Genomic DNA, 12,312 nt, shown 5'->3' with positions numbered 1-12,312 from the left:
AGAGGGCGGGAGCACATTACGCCAGTTTTGAAATTGCTGCATTGGCTCCCTGTGTGTTTCAGGATCGATTTTAAAGTACTTTTATTAGTTTATAAATGTGTTAATGGTCTTTATCTGATTTGCTTTTATCATACCAGCCCTCGCGGATCCTGAGGTCCTCTGGCGCCGGCCTTTTATTTATTCCAAGGGTGAGGACCAAAATGCATGGCGAGGCTGCATTCAGCCATTTTGGTCCTCACCTTTGGAATAGCCTGCCAGAGGATGTCAGGTCTGCAGAGACTGTTGATATTTTTAAGAGGAAGCTCAAGACACACCTTTTTAGTTTGGCTTTCAACAACTTTTAGATAATTTATCTTTTCTTTTGATTGAAGATAATTCTATGTTTTGCTTTGAATGTTTTAAAGCACTTTGAGTTGCATTTTTATGTATGAAAAGTGCTATATAAATAAAATGTGATTGATATTGATCACTAGCATCTTTAGCTTTGCAAAACTTTAAATCTGTTGTGAATCCCAATGCCATGCAACACCATCCTCCAAGAGCTGTCTGAGAGGAGCACTCACCTCTGACAAGTTAGGAATGAACTTTGCCAAATATTGCACCATTCCAAGAAATCTCATCAGTGCTCCTTTGTCCTGAGGTTAGGCATTTCTGTGATGGCTCTTATTTTACTTGGATCTGGCTTGAGACCTTCAGTGCTCAGTATATGTCCAATATACTGGATTTCTGTCAGTCCGATTTTACATTTGTCTCTGTTCAGTCTTAAGTTTATGCTTCTCACTCTGTTAAGAAGCTGCTTCAGTCTGTTATCATGTTGTTCCTTGTCTTTACCCCACACCAGAATGTCATCCATCACATTCACAACTCCTTCTATGTCCTCCAGCCGCTATGCAATGCACTTTTGAAACACCTCCGGTGCAGAAGAAATACCAAATGGAAGTCTCTTGAACCTGTAACGACCAAATGGCGTGTTAAATGTGCACAGCTTTGAACTGTCCTCATCCAGCTGTATCTGCCAGATCCCTTGGTTGGCATCCAGGACTGAGAAGATCTTTGCAATTGGCATTTCTGCATCCACTTCCTCTGCTGTTCATAGTGGGTAATGTTCTCTTTTTATTCCTTTGTTGAGGTCTTGGGGGTCAATGCAAATCCTGAGTTTTTTTTGTTGGGTCTTTGAACTGTTACAATACTGTTAACTCAATCTGTGGGCTCTTGTTTGCTTTTCGACAACCCCAATCTGCTCCATCCTGTCCGGCTCAGCTTTTATCTCATCCTTTAATGCAATTGGGACTTTTCTCGGCGGGTGGACCACAGGTGGTACTGCCGGATCAATCTTGATATGATGTTGTCCAGGTACACATCCTAATCCTGTGAAGACATCTTTGTATTCAATGAAGATATCAGTGTCACTGACTTTTTCCACATTGTAAAGTCTTTTGAGCACTCCCATTTTTGCACAAGAATCTCCCCCCAGTATAGCTGGTAGGTTTGACTCAATAATTTGAAATTCCAGTTGATGAACTTTTGTCTTGTACTCACAATTCAGTATAGCCTTGCCTAAGGCTCTATCTTGTGGCGAGAGTATGTCACTAATTTGAAGCTGGATTTCTTAATTGCATGTTCTGAAGGCACTTGATTGAAAGCTGATAGTTGTACGTTGCAATCAGCACCAGTATCAAGCCTGAAGACAATCTTTTGGCCATTAATTTTCAGCACTTCTTTACAATTTTTGTCATCTTTGTTTGACTGCCTCCTGTCACGACGCTTTCTTTTTGACTTTATTGCTCCAATGAACAATTCATCTTCTTCCTGTTCTATCTCATCTACTTTTCTGTCCGTCTTGTTATGATGGTCTCTGGGTTTTCTTGACTTGCACACACGAGTGTAGTGGTTCTTACGTGAACACAGTTTACATGTTTGTCCATACGCAGGGCACTTGCCGTGTTCATGTTTATTTCCACATTTGCCACATTCTTTTCCACCATTATCCTTGGGTCTTCTCGCCTGCTTAGTTTTAGCAACTTTATTCACTGCGATGTCACTTTCTTCGTTAAGTGCTTTCATGGGACTTTGTGTGGCTTCGTTGACTCTGCATGTCAATTGGTCTGGTTAGGCTGAGGTCTGGCTCCCTGAGTAGTCTCGCTCAGACTTGTGCATTATCCACTTCGCATATAATACGATCTCTGATAAGGGAGTCAGTGAGCTGTCCAAACTCGCAATCCTTCGCCTTATTTTTGAGATCCGTCATATAGGCATCAATGGTTTCATATTTACCTTGAGCCCTTGTGAAGAACATGTGTCTTATATATGTAATGTTCCTTCGCGGTTCACAGTGTGCACAAAATCTTTCTTTTCGCACACACTTCCTCTTCATCAAAGACCATTGTATTAAATACCTTTATAGCATCGTCTCCAGCCACATGTAGGAAAGTTGCACACTGAACCTTTTGAGACTTCTCGGAGATGCCGCTAGCAATCAGGTAGAGCTCGAACTTTTGGATCCAGGACTTCCAGTTTTCCGCCAGATTTCCTTCGAGGCATAATCCGCTTGGTGGCTTTAGTTGCTCCATTGTTTTACTTCTGACATCATGTAATATAAGATGCTGGATGGCGATTGATTGTTAATAACGTACTCAGACAGGTTGGAAGATTAATGTATTTTTATTTGTGTCTTGCTCTAACGTACATAGCTGGTTCTCATACATAGTACATAGCTCGTACTGGACACTCTTAGTACTACACATGACACAGTAAGGACTACACTAATTATTCATCATCGCACAATATATACTCAAGGATTGATTACTTCCTGATGTATGCTAAGGATATGTATCGAGTTGAAAAATGTGATATTGGGGTAATGGATCTTTCAGACCACAGTCCTCATTATTTAACATTTCGTCTGGTAAATGAGAAAAAAAAAACAATAATATGGAGATTGAACCCAAATCTATTAAAAGGACAAATAAAGGAAGGAATTGTGAAAGAACTTGAGATGTAAAAAAGGTGCTGTGGGATGCATGTAAGGCTGTTATGAGAGGGAAGATAGTAGCTAAATCAGCACATCTTAAAAAGTAAGGCAGTTTAAACTAGATACTCTGAAATCGGATTTAAAACCGCTAGAAAGTGAGCATAAGAAGAATTTGGAAGGGAGCATAAATCAAAAAATTAAAAAAGCGAGAGCGGAGATAAATTACATTTACACGCAGGAGATTAAAAAAATGTTATTGTTTATAAAACAAAGCTATTATGAAGTAGGGGGTAAGTCAACAGAATGGTTGGCATATAAATTGAAAAAAACAGGAGGCAGGAGTTTAAAAGCATTTTATTTGGGAAAACCTGGAATTACTTTTACCAGATTTGGAGATACATACATGTATAAAATAATGTTTGTTGGCAAGTAAGAAAGTGTTTACCAGAAAGTGGAAGAACACTGAGATACCGAGATTGGTTGAGGTGATACACAATATATATGTGATGGAAAGATTGACATTTGCTTTGAGACTACGGGGAGATAAATTTGATATAATTTGGAAAAGTTGGAAGGACTACATAGCACCAATTAGATTGGATTTTATTTGACTTTGTACCCTAGTTAAAAGCTACAGAAGTTGACATGTTCTGTTGTCTATTTTCAGAGTTGGGCACTTGACCCTTTTTTGCCGATCCGACCGCGACCCTCCACCCATGACCTGGGTACCCTTTCGGCCGCGACCTTCCGGCCATATTCATAAACATTGTTGGCCCCCGCCCTGTTCCGCCCCCGGCATTTAAAAAAAAAAGCGTCGGTGATTGATGTCGCCGCGCAAGAGATGCTAACGGCTAACGGTTTATTTAAAGATCGTTAGCCTGCTAATTTACCATTTAAGTCCACTTACCTTATTATGGGCTTATTATGGTGGTAAGTGTTTCGTCAAACCGAAGTGGGCTAACGGTTTGACGACCACACGTTGTATTTGTGCATTTGTCCCACGCGAGCTGAACTCTGTTAAAAGGGCCAGTACACGGAACCGCGTTACAAGAGTTCATTCTGCTTTGGGTGCAAATATTTGAATTCTATACACATGCCCACTCGAATCCGTATTGGAGTCACCACTATTTTAAGACCAGCAGTAAAACACTGTAGAACAGAACAGCAAACAATTTATTCTGAAACAGCGTGACCAGCAGTAAAACACTGGCGAACAAAACAGCACACTATAATCTATTGTGAAACAGTGTGGACCACTTTAAACACGAACATTTCTTTATTTTTAATTTTATTCGGCCCCCTGATGCTTCTCCTCCTCCTCAAATTGCCCATTGTACTTAGTTGGTGTACCTCAATAGAGACATGTTCCCCCTTGAGGAAGATCAGCTTTTCAAAGCTGGCACGAGCCAGGGAGGCCCTCTTTGGCCGCAGGATGTTGCCGGCTGTTGAAAAAAACCCTCTCCACAGCAGCGGAGCTAGGGAGTGGGGTGTTGTATTTAATAAATAAGTCCACCCATGCCTCCCTGTGCTCCTTTGGAAAGAGGGCCCAGGAGAGTGGTTCCTGTTTGGGCTTCCAGTCTTGGATGCTGGCCCTCAACACCTCATCCACATCATCCACATCTTGGGATATCTCATCCTCGTTGATGATGTCCAAACAGCTCCCTGTAAGCATCATTAGTTTTATTTCCATGAGTGTGGTGGGTGTGCTGGAACCTAGCCCAGCTGATATCAGGCAGGGTATACCCTGAACTGGTTGCTAGCCAATTGGAGGGCACACATAGACACTACCGGAGCTCGGCAGCGACCCTCCGTCCCCGGTTTCCGTCCTGCATATTCAATCGACCCATGTGGTCCCAGCCTGTCCTTTGCCGGCGACAACCAATCGACGTCAATTACATAATTTTTACGTCACACACAGGTGCTGCACGAGCAGACACGCCACCAAACAAAGAAAAAATATCAAACAAAAACAAGTGACACACACGCACAGCATTGTCATCGGTGAAATAAAAAGAATATGGGACACGTCATTGCGTCTGTGGGACCGCAAGGTACACCACACCCTTTTTTTTGTTTCCTTACTCGACCGCGTGTCAGGAGTGCGGCACCTGCATGTGACGCGGTATCGGCAAAGTCCGTTCTCGACGCTGGTTGGCTGACTCCGACCGACTGGGACCACGTGGGTCGATTGAATATGCAGGATGGAAACCGGTGATGGAGGGTCGCTGCCCAGCTCTGCAAACTACCATTCACACACACAAGCACACCTAAGGACAATATAGAGTGTTCAATTAATTAACCTACCATCCATGTTTTTTTGGAACATGGTAGGAAACCGGGGTACCTGGGAGAAAACTCATGCAGGCATGGGAAGAACATGCAAACGCCACACAGGAAGGCACATCATTGGTTGTTTAAAGAGAATGGTTTAAAACAATTTTGAAAAACAGACGATAATTTGAATCGTTTGAACACTGGTATACATAAACCCTTACTGGAAAACCCGGCGCTGGTAGCTCATCACGCCAGGCTGGGCATGCTGGGCCTTGGCTGCCAGTTGTTTCGCTCTCGGCCGCACCATGGCCTTCAGCTCCCTGAGGATCCTGCACTTGATGACGTTGCCTTGGTTAGGGGCGATCTTCATCAGGATGGTTGGGGTGAAGGAGGCGTAAAAGGCAGAGGCCATAAGCAGGTCTTGGTCCTCAAAGAGGGGGCCAAACCTATAAATTCATAATAAATCTCAGTTTTAAAAGGTGAGGTATTTCTACATACACGCACACACACGCACACTCACGCACACACACACACACACCCACACACACACAAACAACACTATAAACAGTAACATTTATGAGAAAATATTATACACACCTTTTGTCAAAGTTTTTGAGAAGGGACTGGATAAGGAGCTCTGCATACTGCAGGTCATCACCCTTCTGCTGGTCCTGCAGCAGCCACCTCTTCAAGACCAGGGGTGTCAGGAGGAGGATGCCCATGTAGGCATTGTCCTCCCCCTGCAGGGGCTCTGCATACTGCAGGTCACCCTTCCTAGACTTAGACTTGACTTAATTGATCCCTTTGGGATGACTCCCTCTTTGAAATTTGCATTTCCAGCAGCAATAAGAACAAATAGGCAAAAAAATAGGGAGAAGAAATAGTCATGTAGACAGGAAAAGCAGAAAATAAGTAAAGAAACACTTAAAACACTTTAAAAATTTAAAGGAAAATAAAAGATTAAAAAAAAATTACAAAAATAAAACTAATCAATAAATTGATTTATTCCACATTGAATAAGATAAGTGCCCTTTATGTATAGGCACACCACAGTTGTAAAAAAAGGACGCTGGCAAACACAGACCGGTAAAACATCTGCAGTCGTTTGCAGCAGATGTTGAAGGTGCGCAGTCTCCTCAGGAAGTACATCCTGCTTTGCGTCTTCTTGTATAGGTGACTAGTGTGTCTTGTCCATTCCAGTTTGTTGTTGTCCACCACCTCCACCTCAGCTCCCTCTAACGGGACTGGTCGCGGTCCTGGTCTGGACCTCCTAAAGTCAATGTCAAATATCCATCCATTCATTATCCAAACCACTTATCCTCACAACATATTTTTATAATTAAAACATGATACGTTTTCATTCCTACCTTCAACTCCCTGCATGCCAGGGTTCCCTTCATCCTCCTCAAGCTGGGCCGGTCTATCCAGTGCACAGTCATGCCCAGGAAGGAACTGTGGAAATATTAAATTATTTTGATAATTGAAGATGTGTGTTTAATGTTTTGATTTTTATGGGCATATAAATGTATAAAGTAGATTATAATTGAACAAATTTATATTTAATATAAGTGTTACTTTACCGGTTGTGCACCAACCGGCTTTCAACAGTGGTTGCCACCCACTTCTGCTTGTACAGCAGGTTGTTCAGCTGCAGCTTGGCCTGATCCATAAGCTCATTCAGTTCCCTCCCCAGGGTCCTCCTGGACATGAGCTGGAACTGAGGAAATGTGAAACTTAAACCTAAAAGAAGATTAAACTGACCCAATTTAATTTTCCTCACCTTATGACAATCTTAGTTTACGTGTTTTGGCTGAACTGTTTCGTTATACATTTCTCTATGGAAAGCTGGAGCCTCTTGGAGGAGTACTCCTCCATGGAGTGGCCACGGCCACGCTTGCTGTTTCCAGCCAGTGCAGCTATGAGGCCGTACTTCAGTTCAGGGTGCATTAAAACAAAAACTTAATTGTAAAAATCATGTTTATTACATTATTATTATTATTATCAGAATGAATTGTACAACTTATTTTATACGTCGTTCATTCTTTCACTAAGTAAGAAAGTCTCACTTTTAATTGAAATAAATGTCATGCTTGTAACTTGCGCATTGTTAGTGCCATGTAAGATGCGACCTGGAAATTGAGGTGTAGGTCACCACCAGTGCTTTTGCAAAGCGGTTGCATACACTTGGCCATGCCAGTGTACACTTTGCACTTTTCTGCCTCTTCACTTTTCAAAAACTTTGAAAAGATGTAATACCTAAAAGAAACAATTGAATTAAATAGTTAAACAGGTGAGTGGTGCAATAATTTTCTTCAAATAAACTAAGAGATGCGACCAGCTCAAATGAAATATTATAGGTACGTGACATAATTAAAATATTTTTATCGGCAAAAATGTCCCTGAAAACATTTTTAAAAAAGGAAGCAAACTGCAACGTGGCGTTATTTTGCGGTGAATCGCGTGATATCACGCCACATAGCGTTATTTTGCCGCAAATTGCTGGAGAAACAGCAGGAATCACGCCATACCTGACCGCGAATGCTACCGTGATAATCAAATTCTCTCTTGCGTTGGTGATGATTGTCGCCAAGTAGAAGTCGACATTTAGGCATGATGCCAAAATAAAAATGATTTTAAAGAATGATGAAAGCGAACAATAATAACCCCGTTTCAAACACAAAACAATTTAATGGGTCATTTTGTTTTAAAGAACACAATGGACAGGACGACAATCTCCCCTACAAATTTTTCTTGCGATAAACATTGAAATACTGCATAAAAATCATCACATCTCGAGGCAACCAGGGGATTACAGTATACGATACTACTGTGTAACGTATCAAAAAAGGAATGCAGAAAACTGCGGGTGGGGGTAGGGGGGACACGTTTTTACCTGCAAGAGCGTTTTTTCCCCTAAAACGTCGTCAAGGGGAACGGCGAAAAAAATTGTAGCTTACTTGAATATTATTAAAAATGTATTATCTTACTTCTGGCAGTTCTCCAGGTAGCCCTGTAGCATCCTACTGGCTTCTTCCTGGTCCTCACTATCAGCCTCAGCCTCCGACTGCTCCAGCAGTCAAACGATATGCTGCTGCTGGCGTCACTCGCCGGTGTGCTGGAGCAGACACTGCTCGCGCTGCTGGGTCCCTCGTCATCATGTACAGCACCACTTTTAGAACTCGCGCTGTATTTGTTGAATGCTTCCATTTTCTCTGTTCTCTCTGTCTGTTTGTGTCCTTCTCCTCCTCCTTCTCCTTTTTCTTCTACTTTGTCAATCGTCTTTGTGTCATTCTTCTTCCTTTCTACTCTTAGTGCAGACCGAACATGTTTTTATTTTTCCTTTTGCAGACCAAACGCGCCTACGGAAGAGGATTAGTGCCAGTGGGGGGAAAATAGGTTGGCAAGATTCTCACTTTTATCTCATAAATATGACTTTTCATAATTCCCACTTTGAAGTCAGAATTCTGAGAATAAAGTCAGAATTCTCGCTTTAAAGTCAGAATTCTGAGCATAAAGTCAGAATTCTCACTTTTATTTCAGAATTCTGCGAATAAAGTCAGAATTCTGAAATAAAAGTGATAATCTTACCAACCTTTTCTTAGAAATTCTCAATGTTACATGCTACAATCCAAGCTTTAACTAAAACTTCTAGTGGACACCCCAAGCATGGTGAGTTTACAGTATATGGAATAGGTTTGACTAAGTAAATTAATTCTTCTTTGTTCCTTATTCATTTTTTAAATACCTTTGTCTTATCCAGCAGATTTCCCTAGAAGTTATCAGTGTTACATGCTACAATCCAAGCTTTAACTAAAACTTCTAGTGAACACTCCAAGCATGGTGAGTTTACATTTTACGGAATAGGTTTGACTAAGTAAATTAATAAATTTTTCCTTATACATTTTTAAAATATCTTTGTCTTTCTTACCCAGCAGATGTCTTAGAAATTCTCAGTGTTGCATGCTACAATCCCATCTTTAACTAAAATTTGTAGTGGACACTCCAAGCTGGGTGAGTTAACATTTTACGAAATAGGTTTGACTAAGGCTAGGTTCACACCACAGGTCTTCATGCTCAATTTGGATTTTTTTTTTAAATCTGATTTTTTTTGTGTAAGCGTTCATATTACATTATAAATGCGACCTCGGTCTTGTCTGCTGTATGAACACATGATCATTCTTAATTCATCAAAGTGGCCCGCATGCGTAGGAGAGACGTCACTCCCGACGTGTTTGCGGAAGTAAATATGGTCCAGCGTGTCGGGGTATTTATACAGTGAAGCGATTAGGTAGGTAGCAGAAGTAAATACAGTATTTGGGGAAAATCACGAGGCGACGCTTTGATATCTCATTTCATGGAGACATCACTGATGATGACGTCACGTCATAGCCGTGCGTAAAAAATGAATCGATCTGAGCTGAATTACTACGATCGCCATAAATGTCCACTTTATGCTTCATGTTTCAAGTGGGATTAAATTAAAGTAAAATATAAAGTCAATAGTGTGTGAGAGAAATCAACAATTACATTAATATCATGTTAAAAGTTTCATTTTCCTTGAATGTCCTGTGGTGACCGTTTGTTGACCTCACCCACATAGTCTCCATATGCAGTAAAATGTGCCGTGCAAAGTGTCAAACAGTGTCAAGAGAAGACGTTTAACCGCAGACTGTTGCAAAGTGCAGATTAGAGGAAGTACCGATATTGTCATGTCTCTGCATCTTTGAATGCATGCAGCTTGTACTAAATAAAAAGAGCATGAGAGGGGCACGGAAGCTGGCAGACTGGGAGAGAAACCACCTTGAGTGGCCTCCACTGTCCCGCGCCTAAGAAAAGTTCATCTTGGCTGGTCTGAGTTGCTTTTTACAGTCCTCTATTAGGCTTGTCTCGGTCTTCCGAGTGGACCTCCCTGACATAGTGTTACTCAAAACAACAGATTCGATCCCCTGCTGCCAGCACTTTCCCTATGCCTACGCAGAGTGCATTTGGGGCTCCGGATGACGTTAATGTTGGATATATGCTACCTGGCCGTTCAGACCACCGTCACATTGGAAACGTATCTAACCTAGGACCACATATGAAAGCGACCCAGGTCGGATTTGAAAAAAAAGTCGTAATTGAGCCGTTCAGACTGTCACAAAAAATCAGATACAGGTCGCATATGGGCAAAAAAAATCTGATCTGTGTCGCATTTGCCTGCGGTGTGAAACAAGCCTAAGTACATAAAATCTTTGTTCCTTATACATTTTTTTAAACATCTTTGTCTTATCCCGCAGATTTCTCTAGAAATTCTCAGTGTTACATGCTACAATCCAAGCTTTAACGAAAACCTCTAGTGGACACTCCAAGCATGGCGAGTTCACATTTTATGGAATAATTTTGACATTAAATTAATTCTTCTTTGTTCATTATACATTTTACATTTTTATCTTTGTATTATCCAACAAGTTTCTGCGCCCCCTGGTGAGCTCCTCAATGGACCCACTCCAGTTCGCATACCAGCCTGGCATCAGTGTGGATGATGCCATCATCTACCTCCTCCACACTTCACTCTCCCACCTGGAGAAGGCGGGGAGCACTGTGAGGATCATGTTCTTTGATTTCTCCAGTGCTTTCAACACCATCCAGCCCACCCTACTGGGAGACAAGCTGGAGCGGGCGGGGGTGGCGCACCACCTCACCACATGGATCCAGGACTACCTCACAAACCGGCCACAGTATGTGAGGATACAGGACTGTGTGTCTGACGTGCTCCTCTGCAGCACGGGGGCCCCACAGGGAACTGTCTTGGCTCCCTTCCTGTTCACCCTCTACACCTCGGACTTCAACTACAACACCCCTACCTGTCACCTGCAGAAGTTCTCTGACGACTCTGCGATTGTCGGCCTCATCACAGGCGGAGATGATCGGGAGTACAGAGAACTTACTCAGGGTTTTGTGGACTGGTGCCAGCAGAACCGCCTCCTGATCAATGCGGGGAAATCCAAAGAAATGGTGGTGGATTTTGGTAGGCGCCAGCACTCTGCACCTGCACCAGTGAATATCCGGGGAACAGATGTTGAGAGAGTCTCAACTTACAAGTACCTGGGTGTTCATCTGAACAATAAACTGGACTGGTGCGACAACACAGACGCCCTCTATAGGAAGAGTCAGAGCAGACTCTTCCTACTCAGGAGACTGAGGTCTTTTGGGGTTCAGGGGACACTCCTCAGGAACTTTTATGACTCGGTGGTTGCATCGGTCATCTTCCAGGGAGTGGTCACCTGGGCAGGCGGCGTCTCGGCCCGGGACAAGAAGCGGCTGGACAAACTGGTCAAGAGGGCCGGCTCTGTCCTGGGCTGCTCCCTGGACTCTGTGGACTCGGTGGGGGACAGGAGGATGTTGGCCAAGCTGTCATCAATGCTGGGCAACCCGGACCACCCCCTCCAGGGCACCCTAACAGCACTCCACAGCACCTTCAGTGACAGAGAGTTACACCCTCGCTGTGCAAAGGAGAGATTCCGCCGTTCCTTCTTGCCTGCTGCTGTCAGACTCTTTAACAAGAACATTGTGTAGTCTCTACAAACTGGCGGTCATTAGTGCAATTGTGCAGTCCTGCACCTGAGCTCATATCGTGCAATACCCAATATTCCCCACTACTGTAATACCGTGCAATACTCAACATTCCCCACTACTGTTAGTCTAGTTTTATTTTTATCCAATGCTGTTCCTTACATTTCACTACAGCACTGCAGCACTGTCACTTAGAGTATTTTTTCCTCTGTACTATGTACAGGCCGAAATGAGTGTTCCTCATATTTTTTATGTAGATGTAGGTTGGTGTGTATACACATGTGTATATACACATGTTACTGCGTATATCTACATAGGTTTGATTCTAAATGTTTGCCGTCAATGTTATACATTAATGGCCACATTATGCCGCCGCCCCTGTGTGACCTATATCTTTGCTACTGTAACAATGAAAATTTCCCCACTGTGGGATCAATAAAGGCATTCTTATCTTATCTTATCTGAATTCTCAGTGTTACGTCCTAACTGTACTGTAAAATTTCCTCAAAACTGGA

General features: G+C 42.6%; 1 protein-coding gene across 4 annotated transcripts; it reads right to left on the bottom strand.

The window, feature by feature from the left end:
* Window positions 1-2,760: 2,760 nt before the first annotated feature.
* LOC147138017 (uncharacterized) lies at window positions 2,761-8,581 on the bottom strand. Of its 4 annotated transcripts, XM_086047450.1 has the most exons (8): window positions 8,233-8,581; window positions 7,026-7,501; window positions 6,826-6,962; window positions 6,613-6,697; window positions 6,330-6,515; window positions 5,843-6,064; window positions 5,467-5,691; window positions 2,761-4,633 (listed from the first exon to the last, which is right to left on the bottom strand). In XM_086047450.1, exons 6-8 carry the CDS (start codon window positions 5,965-5,967, stop codon window positions 4,603-4,605), a joined length of 381 nt encoding a protein of 126 aa, XP_085903576.1. In that variant the 5' UTR covers window positions 5,968-6,064; window positions 6,330-6,515; window positions 6,613-6,697; window positions 6,826-6,962; window positions 7,026-7,501; window positions 8,233-8,581; the 3' UTR covers window positions 2,761-4,602. The 4 variants fall into 4 exon arrangements, with proteins under 4 accessions (XP_085903576.1, XP_085903575.1, XP_085903579.1 ...); XM_086047449.1 differs by having other exon boundaries at window positions 6,826-7,501; window positions 8,139-8,581; XM_086047453.1 differs by lacking the exon at window positions 7,026-7,501 and having other exon boundaries at window positions 8,139-8,581.
* Between the last annotated feature and the right edge of the window lie 3,731 nt (window positions 8,582-12,312).

The sequence above is a fragment of the Filicampus tigris genome, chromosome 12, assembly GCF_054856515.1.
Source record: "Filicampus tigris isolate MCC_2025a chromosome 12, RoL_Ftig_1.0, whole genome shotgun sequence".
Lineage (NCBI taxonomy): Eukaryota > Metazoa > Chordata > Actinopteri > Syngnathiformes > Syngnathidae > Filicampus > Filicampus tigris.
This window is presented reverse-complemented; position numbering and strand designations above follow the sequence as displayed.

Bases quoted from the DNA above. Each gene is read 5' to 3' on its own strand.
- LOC147138017 (XM_086047449.1), bottom strand. From the start codon at position 5,967: ATGGGCATCCTCCTCCTGACACCCCTGGTCTTGAAGAGGTGGCTGCTG. The intron at 5,692-5,842 runs GTGTGTATAATA...ATGAATTTATAG, and splicing joins CTCAAAAACTTTGACAAAAG to GTTTGGCCCCCTCTTTGAGG. The intron at 4,634-5,466 runs GTAAGGGTTTAT...TGATGCTTACAG, and splicing joins TACCAGCGCCGGGTTTTCCA to GGAGCTGTTTGGACATCATC.